We start from the raw sequence: 22133 nt of genomic DNA on the forward strand, positions 1-22133 counted from the left end.
TGTCTCCTTCACACTCTACCCCTCCTTTCTCACCTCCCTACCATCTCTCAATGTCTCGCCCCCTCACTCCCACTCCCTGTACCTTTCTCTTCTTCAAATCTTCCTCTCCCCGCTTCCTTTTTCACTCCTCTACCATCTCTCTCTCTCTCTCTCTCTCCTCTACCATCTCTCTCTCTCCTCTACCATCTCTCTTTCTCTCTCTCTCCTCTACTCTCTCTCTCTCCTCTACCCTCTCTCTCCTCTCTCCTCTACCCTCTCTCTCCTCTACCCTCTATCTCTCTCTCCTCTACCCTCTCTCTCCTCTACCCTCTATCTCTCTCTCTCCTCTACCCTCTCTCTCTCTCCTCTACCCCCTCTCTCTCTCTCTCTCCTCTACCCCCTCTCTCTCTCCTCTACCCCCTCTCTCTCTCTCTCTCCTCTACCCTCTCTCTCCTCTACCCCCTCTCTCTCTCTCTCCTCTACCCTCTCTCTCCTCTACCCTCTATCTCTCTCTCTCCTCTACCCTCTCTCTCTCTCTCCTCTACCCTCTCTCTCTCTCTCCTCTGCCCCCTCTCTCTCTCTCCTCTACCCTCTCTCTCTCTCTCTCTCTCTCTCCTCTACCCTCTCTCTCCTCTACCCTCTCTCTCTCTCTCCTCTACCCTCTCTATCTCTCTCTCTCTCTCCTCTACCCTCTCTCTCTCTCTCCTCTTCTCTCTCTCTCTCTCTCTCCTCTACCCTCTCTCTCTCCTCTACCAGTGTGGAGGGCAGATAAACGGAGGTGACATTGCAGTGTTTGCGTCGCGGGCGGGCCACGGCGTGTGTTGGCACCCTGGCTGCTTCGTGTGCAGCATGTGTGACGAGCTGCTGGTGGACCTCATCTACTTCTACCAGGAAGGGAAGATCTACTGTGGTCGGCACCACGCAGAGAGACTCAAACCACGCTGCTCTGCCTGCGACGAGGTAGGAGCAGACCCTGCTAAACACAAATCACATTGTATATAATGCTATATAATGATGCTATACAAAAAAATAAACGTCCCTTTTCAGGACCCTGTCTTTCAAACATAATTCGTTAAAATCCAAATACCTTCACATATCTTCTTTGTAATGGGTTTAAACACTGTTTCCCATGCTTGTTCTATTAACCATAAACAATTTGACCTGTGGAACGATCGTTAAGACACTAACAGCTTACAGACGGTAGGCAATTAATTTCACAGTTATGACAACTTAGGACACTAAAGAGGCCTTTCTACTCACTCTGAAAAACACCAAAAGATAGATACCCAGGGTCCCTGCTCATCTGCGTGAACGTGCCTTAGGCATGCTGCAAGGAGGCATGAGGACTGCAGATGTGGCCAGGGCAATAAATTGCAACGTCAGTACTGTGAGACGTCTAAGACAGCGCTACAGGGAGACAGGACGGACAGCTGATCGTCCTCCCAGTGGCAGACCACGAATAACAACACCTGCACAGGATCGGCACATCCGAGCATCACACCTACGGGACAGGTACAGGATGGCAACAACAACTGCCCGAGTTACACCTGGAACGCACATTCCCTCCATCAGTGCTCAGACTGTACGCAATAGGCTGAGAGAGGCTGGACTGAGGACTTGTAGGCCTGAGGTAGGTCCTCACTAGACATCACTGGCAACAACGTTGCCTATGGGCAAAAACTCACCGTCGCTGGACCAGACAGGACTGGCAAAAAGTGCTCTTCACTGACGAGCTGTGGTTTTGTCTCACCATGGGGGATGGTCGGATTTGCGTTTATCGTCGAAGGAATGAGCGTTACACCGAGATCGGGATTGATTTGGATGTGGAGGGTCCGTCATGGTCTGGGGCGGTGTGTCACAGCATCATCGGACTGAGCTTGTTGTCATTGCATGCAATCTCAACGCTGTGCGTCACAGGGAAGACATTTTCCTCCCTCATGTGGTACCCTTCCTGCAGGCTCATCCTGACATGACCCTCCAGCATGACAATGCCACCAGTCACACTGCTTGTTCTGTGTGTTATTTCCTGCTAGACAGGAATGTCATTGTTCTGCCATGGCCAGCGAAGAGCCCGGATCTCAATCCCATTGAGCACGTCTGGGACCTGTTGGATCGGAGGGTGAGGGCTGGGGCCAGGGCCATTACCCCCAGAAATGTCTGGGAACTTGCAGGTGCCTTGGAGGAAGAGTGGGGTAACATCTCACAGCAAGAACTGGCAACTCTGGTGCAGTCCATGAGGAGGAGATGCACTGTAGTCCTTAGTATCTGGTGTGGCCACCAGCTGCATTGACTGTTACTTTTGATTTTGAGTCAGTGCAAAACAATTAAGAGGAATGAATTAATAAATAAATTAGGTGGTCAATGTAAATAGTCCTGGTAGAAATGTGATTAACTGTTCAGCAGGCTTATTGCCTGGGAGTAAAAGCTGTTAAGAAGCCTTTTGGTTATAGACTTGGTGCTCCGGTACCGCATGTTGTGCGGTAGCAGAGAGAACAGTCTATGACTTGGGTGGCTGGAGTCTTTGACAATTTTAAGGGCCTTCCTCTGACACCACTTGGTATAGAGGTTCTGGATGGCAGGGAGTTCGGCCACAGTGATGTACTGGGTTGTAAGCACTACCCTCTGTAGCACCTTACAGCCGGATGCCGAGCAGTTGCCATACCAAACGGTGATGCAGCCCATCAAGATGCTCTTAATGGTGCAGCTGTGTAACTTTTTGAGGATCTGAGGGCCCATGCCAAGTCTTTTCAGCCTCCTGAGGGGGAAGAGGCATTGTCGTGCCCTCTTCACAATTATGTTGGTGTGTTTGGACCATGATAGGTCCTTAGTGATGTGGACACTGAGAAACTTGAAGCTCTCAACCCGCTCCACTACAACCCTGTCGATGTGAATGGGGTCGTGTTCGGTCCTCCGTTTCCTGTAGTCCACAATAAGCGCCTTTTGTCTTGCCCACGCTGAGGGAGAGGTTGTTGTCCTGGCACCACACTTCCAGGTCTCTAACCTCCCTATAGGCTGTCCCAATGTTGTTGGTGATTGGCTGTCGTCATCTGGAAACTTAATGATGGTGTTGGAGTTGTCCGCGGCCACACAGTCGTGGGTGAACAAAGCCTGTGTGTCCATGTATGCTGCTGATACAACCATATACGCATCAGCAACCACAGCTAATGAAGTCACTGAAACCCTTAACAAAGAGTTGCAGTCTGATTTGGAATGGGTGGCCAGTAATAAACTGATCCAGAACATCTCTAAAACTAAGAGCATTGTATTTGGTACAAATCATTGCCTAAGTGTTAGACCTCAGCTGACTCTGGTAATGAATGGCGTGGCTGTTGAACAAGTTGAGGAGACTAAATGACTTGGTGTTCAAATCAAATGTATTTATATAGCCCTTCGTACATCAGCTGATATCTCAAAGTGCTGTACAGAAACCCAGCCTAAAACCCCAAACAGCAAGCAATGCAGGTGTAGAAGCACGTGTTACCTTAGATTGTAAACCGTCATGGTCAAAACCTATAGATTCAATGTTTGGTAAGAGAAGGTCTTGCTTTTTTGTCATCACACTCCAGGAAGCAAGTCCTGCAGGCTCAATTTGTTTAATCTTATTTTGATTATTTTCCAGTCATATGGTCAAGTGCAGAAAGAAAAATCTGCAGCTGGCCCAGAACAGAGCCACACGTCTTGGTCTGTAATCAGAGGGATAATATTAGTGCTATACATGCCAGTCTCTCTTGGCTTAGAGTTGAGGAAAGACTGACTGTGTCACTTCTTGGTTTTATAAGAAACGTGTTGGGATTTCCAAATGGTTTGCATAGGTATCTTACACACAGCACTGACACACACACTTACCCCACCAGGGGCATTTTCACAGTCCCCAGGTCCAGAACAAATGAAAGGAAACGTACAGTATTCCACAGAGCCACGAGTGTAACTCTCTTCCATCTCATATAGCGCAAGTGAACAGAGAACCTGTTTTTTTTTTTATCTAATAAAGCAACACTTGAAGTCTTCACGGCACAACGCCTCTCCCCATGTGACCTACTTGTCGTGTGCATGTACTCACATGTATGTGTAGCTGATAGATGCACACACACACTACATGTTCATGTTTTTAAATGTATGCGAATTGTAAAGTTTTTCGTTATGTGCCGGGCCCCAGCAATCCTCTCTGAGAGTCAAACATGTCTAGGCCTTCCCATACTCATCCACACACATGACAGAAGTACAACAAATAGTATGTTGACTACTATAAGGGCTAGTGACACTAACTGCCATGTAAAACAGTAGATGGTTTAAATATAGGCCTCCTCTGTTTTCCTATCTGGTATCTTGAAATACAGTGCTATAACATGGGAATAATTAAACACAGATTTTCAGTAGATCTCCATACACACGATCCCAAAGAGGGGACACAGTGGATGGTGTAATACAGTAGGACAGTGTCTGTCAGTATGGGGAGGGATAGAGAGAAGGCTATGGTAGCAGACAGCCAGGCCTTTGAGCCTCTGTCCTGTCATTCTCTGTAATAGGGTGAACAGGGCCTCTCACCTCAGAGAAAAGCAGCATGATAAAGGATACCGTCCTCATCCCTCTCTCCTCTCTTCCCTCTCTCCGTCTGTAGATCATCTTTGCGGACGAGTGCACGGAGGCGGAGGGCAGGCACTGGCACATGAAGCACTTCTGCTGTTTCGAGTGTGAGACGGTGCTGGGCGGCCAGCGCTACATCATGAAGGAGGGCCGGCCCTACTGCTGCAGCTGTTTCGAGTCCCTCTACGCAGAGTACTGTGACTCCTGTGGGGAGCACATCGGTACGCCGCGCATCCACCAGAGCCAACGCAGGGCCCTCGATCCAGCAACACGAGCTGTAATCTAGAGAGCTAAAGCCCTGGCATACGTCAAGCAAGACAAATAGGACGCAATTTCAGCTGCAAGATTTCAGTAATGTTAAGAAGAACAGAGGAATGACCTGAATTTAGCTTGGAGAAACATTTCAGGGAGAAATATGCATGGCTGCAAAGATTACATGCTTTTAGTAGAATTAACCGTCTATGATTTAACGCAACACTGGCATGCAGATACCTCACGGCACGGATACAAGTAGCGTCTTTTAAAACAGACTAGATGAACTCAACAGCGTTTTCACAAAGGGGGAAAAGATCAGTTGATATACAAGATTCAGTAGATATACATTTTCACAAGGTCAGTTTCTCTACGTTAACCAAACCAAGCAGGACAACTTGTCACAGGGTAAACCTAGCGCCTTATCACCAGTGGGGCCAGTGCCACCTCTGTGCTTTCCTCTCAGTCCAGAGAGCCGCTTGCTTATCCCTCAACAGGATCCCAGGCTGTGATCTGGCACGGCCCTCAGCAAACAGACATGCAGCTCTGTAATTATTTGTTATACAGGATACAGAAAGTATTTGAGTAATACTGATTATAAATTGAAACCATCAGAAACCATTTGAAACCAGATGGCAGCCATTAGCCGAGGACTGTTCTCCCTGGCAACTGCAAACATACTTCAAATGCAATGCATGTTACATAATGAGTTTAACCCTAAACTGTGTTGTAAAAGTGTTGTAGCCCCAGGGCCTTTCTTCACTCAGGTTTACTTAGAACTTCCAACTCATTTCCTATTAAAATGGAGTTGGAACATTTTCCAGTTTATGGACGATATCTATATCTTTTGATAAGGGAGTTCTCCCTCTAGAGTATTTAGCTGATGTTTTGTATTTGATTAGCCTTAATTTGCCTTGCTGCTCATAGCACTTTATCTTTCACATTCCGCACCTACAGTATTTCCACAATGATTAGTCTTGGTGGTTCTCTGTTGCAGGCATTGACTCATTACAGAGCAAAAGAGTAAAGATTATTGGGTCCTTTCCATTAACATTTTGGCCTATAAGTGTTTTTCCCCTCTGTCCCTCAGGCATTGACCAGGGCCAGATGACATATGACGGTCAGCACTGGCACGCCACAGAGGGCTGTTTCTGCTGTGCCCGCTGTAAGAGCTCCCTCTTAGGTCGCCCCTTCCTGCCCAAACATGGACAGATCTTCTGCTCGCGCTCCTGCAGCCTAGGGGAGGAGCCTAACGGGTCAGACTCCTCAGACTCCGCCTTCCAGAGCGCACGCTCCACTCGAGAGTCCCGCCGCAGCTCCAAGGCTGGAAAGAACGGGGGCCAGGCGGGGAGGTGTTCGGGTGAGGTGGACCCTCTCTCCTTACAGATGGACCTGCTGAGTCTGTCCAGCCAGACACCCAGTTTGACCCGCGAGCCGCCCGCATGGAAGAGCCAGGGACAGGGGGGTGACACGTACCCCTACGAGGGCCGATCAGACCCCACAGCAACACCCACCCCACTCCATCTGCTCAGCCAATGCAACGTCAGGACTGCATATAACTCCACCTCCCCCGGGCAGGGCAACCAACCAAACCACAGGTCCAAGGAGACGGGTGTCACCAAGAGGCCGCCCATCTCAGCCCTGAAAGGCCGCTCTATGAATGAGAACTGGTTCCATCAGAGTTCAGAGGACTACTATCCCCCCAAACTGAAACCCCAGCAAAGCTTTGACGTACCCCACGGCTTGTCCTACCACAACGGCTTTTCTGACAAACGCTCGGTCAGTCTGCATGTGTTCCAGAGGGACAGGGAGGTGGGGCTTCCCCAGCGAGGGCGCAGCAGGAACCCCATCAGCGCACTTAGCTTCACAGAGCAGCTCACTCCCCTAGAGCAGACACCCAGGGGTTCCATGGAGTCACTGGCCCTGTCCAACGCTACAGGTAACTCTTCCAGATTCACCATGGAGGGAAGATTAATTCATGTGATTTGTATTTGAAGCAATATATTTAACTGCTTAGGACATTTATTTCTCACAGAATACTGCAACCGATCCAAAGCTAATTACATACTGTATGCCTTTCTCATAATTATGTCAATGGTTATGAGATTTATTGACGTAATAATGATGACAATGAGGATAACTGATGAAGTTAACCACTGACTAACCCACCTGTTGTTTCTCTGAAGGAACGTCAGCAGACGGAGGAGGGAAGCGCCAGGAGCACCTGTCTCGTTTCTCCATGCCAGACCTGAGCAAAGACTCTGGCATGAACGTGTCAGAGAAGAGCAACATGGGCACCCTCAACTCCTCGGTCCAGTTCCACAGCTCTGACTCCATGCACAGCCTCACCTCAGGCCAGCCCTACATGGAGCTGGAGCCCCCAGTGCAGGTGCAGTATCCTCTGCAGTACTGTGAGCCCCCAGGCCTGGGGATGGGCATGAGCCACCTGCCAGCCGGCTTCACCTACCAGGAGGAGGACAGAGTCAGCCTGGTGAGCAGCGCCAACGCTGCCCGCCTCCCGCCCATCAGCGAGCGCACGCGGAGACGAGGAGAGGGCCCGGGCATGGCTGCCCCTGAAGACACCCCTCAGCGCCGGAGACACAATCACCACCGCTCCCGTCGCTCCAGACGCTCCCGCTCGGAGAACGCCCTGCACCTGGCCGCTGAGCGCAGGGAGAGGCCCCAGCTGAGAGTCAGAGAGGACTATGACCAGTTTCCCCCTCCGCGGGCCGCTAGGGACACATTTGGGAGTGCAGGGGGGAGGTGCAGGGGGCCGGAGCCATTCAGGCAGTGCCCTCGCACCACCTCTGACCTCACCCTGCAGAAGCCCAGTGCCCACCGCCGTCTCGCCGGGCCCTACTCCTGGGACGACTACGAGGATGAGGACGAGTGGTGCTCCACCTGCTCTTCATCGTCTGAGTCGGAGGACGAGGGTTACTTCCTGGGAGAGCCCATTCCTAGGCCCGTGCAGCTGAGGTACCTAAGCAGCCAGGAGCTCCTCCACAAGTACAGCTCCACGGGGGTGGGCGGACCGCACCAAATGAGCGGCAGAGGGGGACAGCTGCACACCCGCAAACGCCGGAAAAGCAAGAACTGCATAATCTCTTAAAATTCACACCATGGAAAGAGTCAAGAGAAAGTGCCCCCCCCCCCCCCCCCAGTATAAACTAACATAGTTCATCTATTCAGAAAAGAGAAACAGACTTCTGAAGTTGAGTATTGTGAGGTTGACAGTGTTTTGATATGCAGTTGGGTAAACGGTTGACAGCACAAATGTTTTGCATGTTTATCCATTTAATGTTTCAGAACAAGTTATCCTGATTATTGATTATATTTCTCTGACTCTCACACTGCACTCTGCTTGTCTGTCACCATATTTATCAAAGCCAACGTGCAATCGTAATAATAATGTCATTTCCATGCAGCAACAGTAAGGTACAGACAATTCAGTAAGGTCCAGCTTTTTCATGCAATGTGATTTAGGTATATACCAGTGTACTCAAGTTTATAGGCTGTACTGTATATAAGAAAATGAATGAATAAATTCACTAAATTAAGGAAGCAATGTAAATACTATGTAAATGAGGTCCCACATATTTTTATATTTTGTATGGATAGAATCATTTATGTATTGAATATCTATAATGTAGGAATAGAAAATGCATGCCCGTAATTTGTTGATGTGGTCCTGTATTGGAATAAAATAGTATTTCAGACAGAGAGTGACAGGTGTCCGTTTCCCTCACTAGAGACTGGTGTGTTTGTGTGATCATTTGTCTGACAGTGAACAGTCACCCTCTCCATCTGCTCAACACATAAATGAATGAAAACGTGGCGAAAGCGCTGATTAAAAAGTCACCCCTCAGTAAATGTCATTCCCCCATGAGGTCATGAAGTGATATAAATACTGTGACTATTGGGCCTTTGTGGCATTGTTTGCAAACAGATGTCTGTGAGCTGTAACTGAACTAATCATATAAATGCAGATAATGTGCTGCTGATGCATCTCTATGGATTAACGCATGAATAACTATGGATGGGATTCAAATGGGCTTTACTGAAGTACAATTTGTAATTTACAAGCTATCTCCTCAATGAATACAGCCTTTACATCCAAAACAACAGGAGTAGTTTACGTCTCTCATCGTTTTTAATTCTCTACATTTACACTTAAATGAGCTCCAGGTCAAGATTGTGTCTGAAAGGTGAAGTGACAGGGTTCTAAATTGGCTCGCGTCTGATGTCCATGTGGTCGGAGGATTACAGTAGCTAAGACTCTGGCGCCCGTAAACTGGGTGGACTCTAGTCCACCCCCTCCCTTCTACTGCAGGTCTCAAAACCAGGTATTTAACTACACACACTAGATTAAAAGTGAGTGAAGACAAAATCCCACTGGGCACAGATGTCAATTCAACGTCTACTTTTGATTTACATTTGGTTGTCAACTAATGTGAAATCATCGAAACAATCACGTCATTGGATTTAGGTAAAATGTGGGTGACAAAAATACAAAATTCCCCTACGCAGATGACGTTCTGCAAATCCAATTCATTTTCCACATTGGTTCAACGTCGTCATATTGATTTTGGGGGTTTGAAATGATGTGGAAACAACGTCGATTCAATCCGTTTTTGCCCAGGGGGATGCTACTGACATGTTGGGTGAATTCGTGTGTTTATGTGGGCTCCTTTTAGATAGCATGTCTTCCAGTGTTCATATATACTTTGCGGTGGTCAGGAGTTTTCATTTTGTTGACTGTTATGACCAAAACAGCTGCACAAACGTGAGACGCATTACTGTCCTGACAACTGAGAGATTATGTATTTTCTTTGCCTTTTTTACTGGCCCCCTAGGCCACTGGTGTCATGCCCAGATTTGTCTTGTTTTTTAGAGTGACGCACACACAGCGTTTGATTTGATTTGAGCTGCCGGTGATGGGTAGGAGGTTTGTTTGTAAATGAATGTGATCAAGCTATGTAGCCAATTGATTCCTTCTTGATGAATAAATATATCACAAATGTTTTGTTGTTTCTCTGTAATACTAGCCACCCAGCAATTTTATGAAGTTAGATTTAACTAGCCAGCTAGATAAGTTCCCAATCTTCCAACATAACTAGCCACCAAGCCATTTCAGGCTATCAATCAATTTAGAGTAGCTTGTCTAACTATCTTAGCTGGCATGTCTGCTGGCAAGGTTGCTAGACTTTAGAAAAGCAAGCAATTGCTAAATGTACTCAAACTCACAATCCCTTCAATCTTTTACCTAGATTTTACCAGAAAAGCTTCTTTACTTGGTTTAAATGACAATTGAACAGATAAAGAGAGATGCTTAGGTAACCTATGCAGAAAAATAGACATATTTATTTACATGTAATGATTATGGCTTTAGATTTCAGGAAGAAGCTGTTTCAGGTGTTTGAAAAATGCAAAAATCTCTGGATCACACCGCCTCCATCGTCACATACTTCTTTCCCCCCTCTAAAATAATGGGTGCATGACGCCCTTGCTGCCACTGCCTAACTCATACCTGGAGAGATGCTCATTGTCACTGCATCATTGTTTCCAAAGTAATGAGTCTTGGAAAACAACTAAAAAGCCTCCAGTCATCTGCGTATTGATCTAACTGAACACATGGCTTCCATTCAAACGGCAGCAGAAGCTCATTTCAAACTCATCAGAGCACAGTCTTACTTCATCAACCCAACCCATATATTCATTCACATATTAATGAATTGATTTCTTCTCAGACCTGCAGGGCATTTCCCAAGGACAGAGGGGTTGTACTGTCAGTCAGTGTGACGATGGTTTGGCACTGAGAGAGAGTCTGTGGGTTTTCCATGTGTTTAATTAAAGCAGAGCTAAGATGCTGTCAGAAGTGCCACAGATTGTGGTCATATGCTTTCTGGGCTGCACCATAGATGACAATCCCTGAGTTTTGTTGATGCAGGACAGTGACAGTGGTCTGGTCCACTGGGGACTGGCTGACTCTGGGCAGAATACAACCACTGGAGAGACCACACATCTCTGTGGATGGATAAACTCACTCAACCCAATATGATCAATGACCAGTATCCAGACCCATATATTTATTCTAAATATATGTCTCTAGTTAGTGGTTCTAACATGTTATTTGTCTTACTGAATGTCGTGGTCTATGTCATATTTACACAGTACACTCTTATGGGAATGCGGTTTGGATACTTCTATACGTGTTTATCATATGGTGTTTGTTTTGGGGCTTGTGAAAAGCACGATATGTGTCAAAAGTATGTAACATCCAAAGCATGCCAACTCCAGAAAAGCTTGTCTTTCAATTTGCATATTATTTGTAGAATTAAGTTGATACTGCCCAAGCTAATGACTATTACATATTTCAAATGAAGCTAAAGTACTCCAGGCCAACAAAGAGAGTGAAAAGAAGTCAAGCACTTCAGTTATGTGATAGACCACCTGTTACTGTGGAAACTGCTAACCAAGGTATATCTGTTATGTCTGTTTGTGCTTCTGACTGGCACTCTCTTGTTTTCAGTTTAGGGCTCATGAAGAGCATTCCGATTACTATAAATAGAATGTCTTTAGAATGTGACAGCCAATTAACCAATGTTCCTCACATTCCACTGGCCCAGCCATGCACGGCACTCAGGGTCATGTGACAACGCTAAAGTTAGAGGACAGAGGTCTTCATTGGATGAAACACAGAGAGAGTCTGAATCCCAGAGCTTGTTCCTGGATCATGACCATGACTGTTAACACTACCACATTGCCCAGCGATGCACACAGAACACATCTTTCTATTCTAGTGTGTCAGAGATGGTTCTGTTCTGAGAACACTAAGCTGTGTCTTGGTTAACTATGAGGTATGCACATGGGATGGTGGTCAGATGGACAGCTGAGACATAAAGATGGAGAACTATCCTGTCTCTGCTGGGATCCCAGAGACAGAGAGTACTGAATGTGTTAACTCACTTGAGTGTCCTCAAAAAAATGACTTTCATAATTCACAATAATGACTTTTTATCATTCGTTTACATGCACAGTACCAGTCAGGAGTTTGGTCACACCCTCTCATTCAAGGGTTTTTCTTTATTTTTACTATTTTCTACATTGTAGAATAATAGTGAAGACGTCAAAACTATGAAAAAACACATGGAATCATGTAGTAACCAAAAAAGTGTTAAACAAATCTAAATATAGTGTATATTTTAGGTTCTTCAAAAAAAGAAAAACCCTGGAATGAGTAGGTGGGTCCAAACTTTTGACTGATACTGTATAAGCAAGAGAGTATTAGATCACATTAGGCATGTGGACAGAAGTTGGTCTCCGGATTTTCATTGGAAAATGTGCCTTTTCATACAGCACCTTGTCTCGACATGTCTAACAGCACAGATGTAACTTGTTCCCTACTTGGAGAAAGAAGTGAAGGTCTTGAGATGTATTGGAAGTCCCTAACAGGCATAATTACCGGTCCTTAGGAGCAAAACTGCACCGAATTACAGCTCCGCTCTGAGGGGACTTAAATAGCCTGATTCAATTATTTACAACTGAAGAATGCTGGTGTGTTATCACACTCTGCGCACACACACACACAGCATATAGATACACACACACGGGGGGCCCAGGCTGGTGAATAGAAGACGCGTGACAGGAATGGCTGAGGCTTTACTGACCATCTCCCCCTCGTCATGTGTGTCCAATTACCATGGTAAGAAGTCACCCTAACAACGCAGTGTCAGTCCACACACACACACACTGCACAGCGATATAGGTAGCCTAATAACTGACCTTTGATAGTAACTGACATTGGAATTGATGAATCAATGTGGGATGAAATGACTGTTGGAAGGCGAAAAGAGATAAAACAATGAAAGGCTACACTCTGCAATTTGTCAACCTCAGATGGTGATTATGTTGATAAAGAGAGATTTGCAGGCTCTCTCTATATTCTGCTGACTAAAGCCCATAATCGTGCCTGAGGTTCAGGAGGGCAGGAAGGGATTTCCTTCTCTGATGACCATGCAGAGTCCTCTCTTAAAAGACTGGACCCACTCCTTCACATAGTTGTGCATGAGAGCCTTTGGCTGTCCTGATGGTGTGTTGATGAGGATGGTGTGTTTATCTCGGGATTTTGGCAACCCTTACAGGGTTTTTCTATTTTTTACTATTTTCTACATTGTGGAATAATAGTGAAAACATCAAAAATATGAAATAACACATGGAATCATGTAGTAACTAGAAAAGTGTTCAAAATATATTTTATATTTGAGATTCTTCAAAGTAGCCACCCTTTGCCTTGATGACAGCTTTGCACACTCTTGGTCTTCTTTAAACCAGCTTCATGAGGTGGACCTGGAATGTATTTCAATTAACAGGTGTGCCTTGGTAAAAGTTAATTTGGGGAATTTCTTTCCTTCTCTATGCGTTTGAGCCAATCGGTTGGGTTGTGACAAGGTAGGGGTGGTATACAGAAGATATCCCTATTTGGTAAAAGACCAAGTCCATACTATGGCAAGAACAGCTCAAATAAGTAAATATAAATGACAGTCCTTCATTATTTCAAGACATGGAGGTCAGTCAATCTGGAAAATGTATAGTTTCTTCAAGTGCAGAAAGCATCAAGCGCCATGACGACCGCCACAGGAAAGGAAAGCCCAGAGTTACCTCTGCTGCAGAGGATAAGTTCATTAGAGTTACCAACCTCAGAAATTGCAGTCCAAATAAATGCTTTACAGAGTTCAAGTAACAGACACATCTCAAGAACCACTGTTCAGAGGAGACTGTGTGAATCAGGCCTTCATGGTCAAACTGCTGCAAAGAAACCACTACTAAAGGACAACACTAAGAAGAAGAGACTTGCTTGGGCCAAGAAACACAAGCAATGGACATTAGACCGATGGAAATCTGTCCTTTAGTCTGATGAATCCAAATTTGAGATTTTTGGTTCCAACTGCTGTGTCTTTGTGAGATGCAGAGTAGGTGAACGGATGATCTCCGCATGTGTGGTTCCCCTCCGTGAAGCATGGAGGAGGAGGTGTGATGGTGTGTCAGTGCCGGTGACACTGTTGGTAATTTATTTAGAATTTAAGGCACACTTAACCAGCATGGCTACCACAGCATTCTGCAGCAATACACCATCCAACCTGGTTGCGCTTAGTGGGACTATTATTTGTTTTCAACAGGACAATGACCTAACACACCTCCAGGCAGTGTAAAGGCTGTTTGACAAAGATGGAGAGTGATGGAATGTTGCATCAGATGACCTGGCGTCCACAATCACCCGACCTCAACCCAATTGAGATGGTTTGGGATGAGTTGGATCGCAGAGTGAAGGAAAAGCAGCCAACAAGTGCTTAGTATACGTGGGAACTCCTTCAAGACTGTTGGAAAAGCATTCTAGGTAAAGCTGGTTGAGAGAATGCCAAGAGTGTCCAAAGCTGTCAAAGCCAAAGGGGGGCTACTTTGAAGAATGCAAAATGATTCCGAATGTGTTATTTCATAGTTTTGATGTCTTCACTATTATTCTACAATGTAAAAAATTGTAACTTGAATGAATAGGTGTGTCCAAACTTTTGACTGGTACTGTACTTCCCCAGATTCAGATGAACTTGTGGATACCAATTTTAGGTCTCTGTCCAGTATGAAGGAAGTTATAGGTAGAGCCAATGCCAAGTAGCCTTAGTGCAATGACTTCCAGTCATTGTTTTAACTTCCAGTCATTGCATTTATGTCAGAGACCTAAAAAGGGTTTCTACAAGTTCGTCTGAATCTGGGGAAGTAGATAAAGGGCTTCATTGCCAACATCCTGAAGTATCCCTTTAATACAGGGTGACAGTAAGCCCTCTGTTTGGTATTAACGCCATCTGTTACACCTCCATGCACACTGGGCATCCCCCGATCACCAGCCCTCACTGCTTTAACTCTCACCCAGTTTCAGATTAGAACCTGGGACATACAGTACTGGACCCACATCTCATTCCAGCTACCTACCTACATACCAACGTGAGCAATTATGAGGTGTCCCAGTCAAGATCATAGCAGGTAAGGCTTGGACCTCACCTCAGCTCAACCCCAAACATCAGCCGAAGCTTAGTGCCAACCCAGGCCTCATCCTCAACCCAGGCCTCATCCTCAACCCAGGCCTCATCCTCAGTAGGTATTAGTCCACTAGGTTGGACAATAACAAAAGGGATTATCAGCCATCATGTCATGTATAATATACACTGAGTGTACAAAACATTAAGAACACCTGCTCTTTCCCTGACATAGACTGACCAGGTGAAAGCTATGATCCCTTACTGATGTCACCTGTTAATTCCACTTCAATCAGTGTAGATGAAGGGGAGGAGACAGGTTAAAGAAGGATTTTTAAGCCTTAAGACAATTGAGATATGGATTGTGTATGTGGACCATTCAGAGGGTGAATGGATAAGACAAAAACATGTAAGTGCCTTTGAACAGGGTATGGTAGTAGGTGCCAGGTGCACCGGTTTGTCTCAAGAACTGCAATGCTGCTGGGTTCCACCACCAGAGGGACATCCAATGATCTTGACACAACTGTGGGAAGCATTGGAGTCCACATGGACCAGCATCCCTGTGGAACGCTTTCAACACCGTAGTCCATGCCCGACAAACTGGCACTGTTCTGAGGGAAGGTGTTCCTAATGTTTGGTATACTCTGTGTATATTTACAGCACTACATCAGTAATATAATGATTCTGGGGTCCTGGTTAAATTTGCATGCAGCCTATAGGGTGTCTCACAATTGGACCAGCGTCGTTAGGGTTTGGCCTGGGTAGGCCGTCATTGTAAATAAGGATTTGTTCTTTACTGACTTGCCTAGTTAAATAAATATTTAATAATGTCTTGTTTCCTGATCTGCCACATCCACAGTGAAACTGTGCCAGCTTGGGGGTGGGTAGTAATCCACAGATCAAACGACTGGGAAGCATCTCATGGTAATGTGGTGGCACACCGGGTACCTTTATCCAGCAGTGCCAGAGGGCTCCGTCTGGTTCATGATGTCACGTCCCCAGGCCCTCTGGCAGTGACTCATTAACCGGGTCCGTGTCCCATCTGTGTGCCACCTGTACTAAATCGCCACAACTACATCATATTATTCTCCATCGTTCACACACTCCTCTCTTTCACTCTACCCCCCCAACCTCTCTCTCTCTTTCTCCCTCTAACCCCCCCCCCCCCCCTCTCTATTGATGGGTGGACCACTTTAGTCCTCAGATGTAAATGAGCCAGAGAGTGTCTGTGATGTTCTTCCAGGACATAATGTTCTTTATTCACCACCAGGCTGGCACTCATTACTCAGAGCGGTTCGTACAGGGTTGCCATGACGTTGTTTGGTCCCATCCTAGTTTGTGCTTTTAAATAGTCTTTAAACGGTCACTGAACAATTCAAACAAGTCTGAGGTACTATATATCAGTGTGGCCAGGAGTCTATATGAACGGTTGCAGTCACGTACATCCTAACTAGGTCATTTTACGGAACTACCATGAATATGCCTGAGCGCTCAACATGGTGGAGCAGGGATAAGAGTAAAGGATAGAGATTGGCCTTTCAAATAAATACGTTCTCAGAGACACACAGTACTGTCGTATTGTGAAGCATTGAGAAGGAGTATCAGTCAACCAAACCTATTTTTATCACTAATGCCATCAGAGAAGATGTTAATATGTTAGCATGAACGTATTACAGTGCCACGGCATGGTTCAGTAATGTTCTCCTTACCTACGGTAGAAGATTCAACTCTGTGCTATCATGCCTTGAATCAAGTTGTTTTCACAATGCAGAGAAACTCTGCCATCTGTCGAGAACATGATGTCACTACAGCACTAGAAAGTTGTTATGTCTTTTTATATTTTACTACAGCGCTAGAGATAATAAACCAATATTGTCTATCCCTCACACTTACACATGCCAAAATTGAGCGTTCATCTTCCCAAGATCAATCTACTACTATTGACAGTTTAGTTTACAGTTTCGATATAGCACATTGCATGTGTCATGGATACTGTTTATTTGACACAAATGCTCAGACTGAAATACCTGCTCTATGTGTCCATTATATTTACCTCAGTGTCAGCATGTTCCATTAAACAGTAAAAGCAGCCCATTGGCCAGGCAGTGACCAGGCAGGCAGGTCTATGGGGAAAGATGGTTAGGCGTCACTATGGTAGCTCTAATTAATCCTCTAGTTAATCCCCTCTAGAGACAATGCAAACAGCGGGACGCCGATACACCATCTCACCCCAACCAAGATAATGTCAATCATTCCCCATCCCCGAACGGGAGCTGTGCACCCAGCACGTTTAACTGCTAATGAAGACCCTGTGCCCAGCAGCAGCTGGCAGCCAGTGATAAGGGGAGCCCCTCAAAGAGCCAACAGCTCAAGGACCATACTGGAAAAGCCAACCCTCAAAGACCCAGCCACATCATTATGGACAAAGAGCCAGCTAAGAGGCTGAGGGAGTCCCTCACGTTGGCCATGGGTATCGGTTAGGTCGACAGGTTCTTACTAATGAGTCTGCAAGAAATCAGACTTAGGGTGGATTTTATGTGGTGCATGTGTGTGTATATGATAAATTGAGAGATAAAGAGAGTGCATATTGTCTTAGAAATGTCCTGCTATGAACCTCAGGAAAACAGAAGAACATTAGACCATATGGCTTTCTGTGAGGTCATATAACAAAAGTTGGAAATAACATTTGTTTTAGGACTTTACAAGTAATTGAACTACTATTTGAAAAGGGATTTTGAAATAAATCAGAGTAAAAAGCATTTTATTATATTCAATCGGTCCATAAAACTCATTCAGATATAACACTTTGACATGTTTTTATTGAATATGGTATATGGCTGTGAATGCACAGTGTATAAATATATACTAAAATACAAACTAAACAACTCAGACAGAGTATAATGCATCTCAGTTCTTTTGCTTCCAACAGTTTTTCTAACTTTGTCTCCAGGGTCTTGTCATGTGAGAGGGGTTTTACACAGAGAGTGATGTTTTTAAACTCCCTGAGATCTCCAGGAGGGTTTTCCCCTTGGTCTCCAGTAGGTAGAAGAAGACAGAGTGACGCCAACAGACACATGCAGGTGAACAGCACGAAGCTGAACGACTTGAGCAGCTCCTGTGGTTAAGAGAAGAGGCAGGTGAGTTCCTAGCGCTCCAATAGTCAGGGGAACAACTTGGACGGTTGGTTGGCTGAGAGCCTGTGATTAAATAGTCCTGGCCTATTGCTCTACTCATGGCTATGTGAAACCTTTCAATTTTATATAATTCCACTGGTACCTAAATTAGAGCTCAGCTTTTTACACAGACTGAACAAAAGTAATTATGAGATGATAGAAAAAGGTTTTAATATGATGTTCAAAGTATGGAATTACTGTATGCCTGATATCTCTGGGGTATCAAACTTTCATAGTGCAGAACAATGTGAATTGTGTTCAGGAAATCATATTGTATCTCAATTGGTAAGCATTATAAAAAAAAGTGTTATATACTGTAACAATACTTCATTCCAAAGTGTTCTGCTGTCCTACATGAATTGAATACATATAGAGGTGCAGTATATTGATGATGGGCTATAGACTTACAATCAGAAAGGGGAAGACTAGTCCCAGCACAGGATTCCAGTGAAGACAAACGCTGCAGGCTGGCATGATTGGATAAATCTCTTGTGTGAGAGATGGCAACACTACAGCTAGGAATACCACAGGCAACAGGACAGGATGCATCTGACCAATCACCCATTGATGATCACAGCAATGTAATGTTGGTATTTCGAGCAAAACTGTCTCTTCCACGTATCATCCCCCTAGGTCCTCTTACTGCAAGTTTGTCACAGTGCAGGAGAGTTGAAAGGTCAAGGCCTCACCTTCAGTTTGAGAGTGATGGTGATTAATATCATGATGGCAGACACGACCCCAAAGCCCCCCAGAGTAGTGCTCTCCTCCCACATGCATTATCAGCAGGCCCTGGGGATGATTGCACACAACAGAACTTGTCCGGAACCTTCCCCATCCATCCCTCCCTCCCTCCCTCCACCTAGGGGATGGCAAAGCCAGAGGAGCTCACACATGATTTATTGTTTAGGACTTCAGGAGTGGCATTCACATCTTAGTGACAAACATGTTCTACCCAACGGAGCTCCTTTACGGTATGCACTGGGGGTGGATTCCTGCACTGGGAGAGTGTTTACCTTCCCTATGGTCACTCTCCTGTACTGTTCACTGATTACTTATTAGTCCTTATCATGGTTGTCTAATGACCACTTAACCAGTGACATTTTCAAGTTAATTAAGAAGTACTCTACTTTGAACATTTTTAGCCTGGGCACGTGCTTTGTAGAAGTAACAGAGGGCACCTCTCAATATGTGGTCTCGAGACTGGACTGATTACTACAACACTGCAGAGGGGTATCATAGTATACCCCCTGTAATGTAGACCATGTTCCCCAGCGACACACCCAGATGATGGAGGTGGGGACCTCAGACAAAACACCCAAAATCACACAGCGGATCTTATTCAGGGGGATGCATGCCTCCTTGAAGCTGTCAAAGGAGAACACACTGATCTGAGGGTAGAGGGTGGAAAGAAGAAGAGGATGTACTGTAGGTATGGCAGGGGTGGGGTGGGAAAACTACGGCCCGTGGGCAGCATCTGGCCCGACAGCTGATTAAATGCAGCCCGTGAGGGATTTGCAAAAAATAGTAATAATATTTATGTTTTTTTGGGAAATTATTATTTTGGGTTAAAAAAACACTCCTGGACTTAAATGTCTAAAACTAGATAGAAAGTACGCAGAAATAACATACATTTTTCTGGTCCGCAAAAATAGGTGCGGCACTGTTGAATTTCGAAATCCCGATATGACCCTCGAGCCAAAAAGTTTGCCCACGCCTGAGATATGGGATAAAAGACAGAGGGTGGTGTGTGCTGTGCTTACTGCAGTGATGCCAGAGAACTGGATGCGGCTGTACACCACCACCATGGTGATGAGCTGCCATCGGAAGCTTCTGTCTCTCAGCAGCTCCAGTAGACTCTTAGAGGCCTCATCCTTTATGGCAGCATACTCCAACACCATCTCCTCCATCTCCAGCTTGTCCTCACCCCTACCCCACAGACTCTGCAGAGCTGGGAAACCACACACACAACACAGGAACATATATTGTTTTTGAGTAAGATACAATAGGTGAGTAATGTCTCCTTAGCTGTACTTACTTTTCATTCAGCTATACATGCAGTGTCATCTGTAAGCTATGTTTAATAATACCAATGTATGTATATAGATACAGTGCTGACAATGACTATTACATGAATTATACTTATTTTCCTTCATACATTTATATCTACATATAATACACCCAAAAGCAAGTTGAACAAGAATGACAGTAAATACTGTAATTACAATTTGTACATTTGCACAGACAGTACTCAATATTCTGAGTATGAAGCCCTTTGGACAGCCTCAGTGACTATGAAGAAACAACCTAACTTTTTTTGCATGCCTCTGCATTGCCCTTTTCTATCAATGAGTATCTTGGGGCTTCTGGAAAGAAGGGCCTTTGTCAGCAGCTGTACCACAGAGAAACATGTTGGAACACACAGTAGGATGTTCCAGCTATTTTCACAGCCAAGAATCTCTCTGAGAAAGTTGAGACAAAGCCTCAAGTCAGAGCATATTCAGGATATCCGATTTGGCACAAATTGATAACTACATGTTTAGTGTGATGCTTGATGCTTATTTTTTTCAGTGAAATGTTGAAATTCAAAAATAGCACCTTACCTTAGTCCAACAAATTGTCCTGACAGTTTACCAATGGAGTCAAAGGTAGCTGACGTTAGTGTTACCATGCCGTTATCTTTTAGGGTGAACTCTCACCCAGGTATATTGCATGGATATTTCCTCCTAAACCTGATGTTCACAAACAAGACTAAAACATATATTGTTATTATCGCTGTAAAACACAAGGTCATTCTGGGATTCAATTTTACCATGGCATAATGATCCTTCAATTAAACTGATCTGCATGAAATTGAAGGTGCAATATCACATAGCACCTGCAGTGAATCCATACAGAAACTGATCTATCAGGTACGGCTACGGCAGGTAGCCAAGCGGTTAAGAGTGTTGGGACAGTAACCAAAATGTTGCTTGTTCAAATCCCAGAGCCAAGTAGGTGAAAAATCTGCCGATGTGCTCTTGAGCAAGGCACTCTGGATGTACTGCAAGCAGACAGACATGGTTAAGGAAACAGACATTTCACCAGTAGTATGTCTACACGCCTGGTGAAGTAGGTTAGGTGTTAATTTGAGCACAAGTGAATATGCTAAATGATTAAGGAGACTAGAGCATTACCACGGGTCTGGAATAGAGAACATAAACAGACTAAACATTTTACAATTGTAGTTATAGGCCTGCACAACCTGTTTAGTTGAGTCATGGTATTCCGTTTTTTTGTCTAATTTGTACCTCTCTATTGTATTGTTACGACCCTTTTATACAGCAATTAATTAAGTTATAGCTATAAATGTGTTTTGTAAATGTCTTAACCTGTCTAAGACTGGGGTTCCGCTAGCCAACAGCCAATGAAATAACAGGGCGCCAAATACAAATCAACAGAAATCTCATAAATCAAATTTCTCAAGCATACAAGTATTAGGCACCATTTTAAAGATACAATTCTCGTTAATCCAGCCACAGTGTCTGATTTCAAAAATGCTTTACAGCGAAAGCTCCAAAAAACGATTATGTTAGGTCAACACCAACTCACAGAAAAACCCAGCCATTTTTCCAGCCAAAGAGAGGAGTCACAAAAAGCACAAATAGAGATAAAATGAATCACTAACCTTTGATGGTCTTCATCCAACGACACTCATAGGACTTCATGTTACACAATGCATGTATGTTTTATTCGGTAAAGTTCATATTTATATCTAAAAATCTTATTTTACATTGGCGTGTTACATTCAGTAGTTCCATAACATGCAGTGATACTGCAGAGAGCTACATGAATTCACAGAAATACTCATAATAAATGTTGATGAAAATACAACTATTATACATGGAACTTTAGATACACTTCTCCTTAATGCAACCGCTGTGTCAGATTTAAAAAATACTTTAAGGAAAAAGCATAATCTGAGAACGGTGCTCAGAGCCCAAACCAGCCAGAGAATTATCCGCCATGTTGGGTAGTCAACATTATTCATAAATAGCATTCAACATAAACATTCACCTTCTTCTTCTGGATGATAGCGGGGTGAACAGGCAGTGGCTCGGGTGGTTGTTGTCCTTGATGA

At 44.8% G+C, this 22133-nt stretch overlaps 1 protein-coding gene and 1 pseudogene across 2 annotated transcripts in view; one reads left to right on the forward strand and one right to left on the reverse strand.

The window, feature by feature from the left end:
* Positions 1-8537, forward strand: part of LOC139413412 (prickle-like protein 2) — a 114320-nt gene extending 105783 nt beyond the window's left edge. For both annotated transcript variants that reach the window (XM_071160767.1, XM_071160766.1), the window contains exons 5-8: positions 736-939; positions 4598-4784; positions 5906-6754; positions 7002-8537. In XM_071160767.1, coding sequence (XP_071016868.1) covers positions 736-939; positions 4598-4784; positions 5906-6754; positions 7002-7924 — 2163 coding nt within the window. In that variant the 3' untranslated portion in view covers positions 7925-8537. The remainder of the gene's footprint in view (positions 1-735; positions 940-4597; positions 4785-5905; positions 6755-7001) is intronic.
* Positions 8538-17320: 8783 nt separating this feature from the next.
* Positions 17321-21074, reverse strand: LOC139412607 (solute carrier family 2, facilitated glucose transporter member 9-like; annotated as a pseudogene).
* Positions 21075-22133: the final 1059 nt, after the last annotated feature.

The sequence above is a fragment of the Oncorhynchus clarkii genome, chromosome 7 (assembly GCF_045791955.1).
Source record: "Oncorhynchus clarkii lewisi isolate Uvic-CL-2024 chromosome 7, UVic_Ocla_1.0, whole genome shotgun sequence".
In the NCBI taxonomy this organism is placed as follows: Eukaryota; Metazoa; Chordata; class Actinopteri; order Salmoniformes; family Salmonidae; genus Oncorhynchus; species Oncorhynchus clarkii.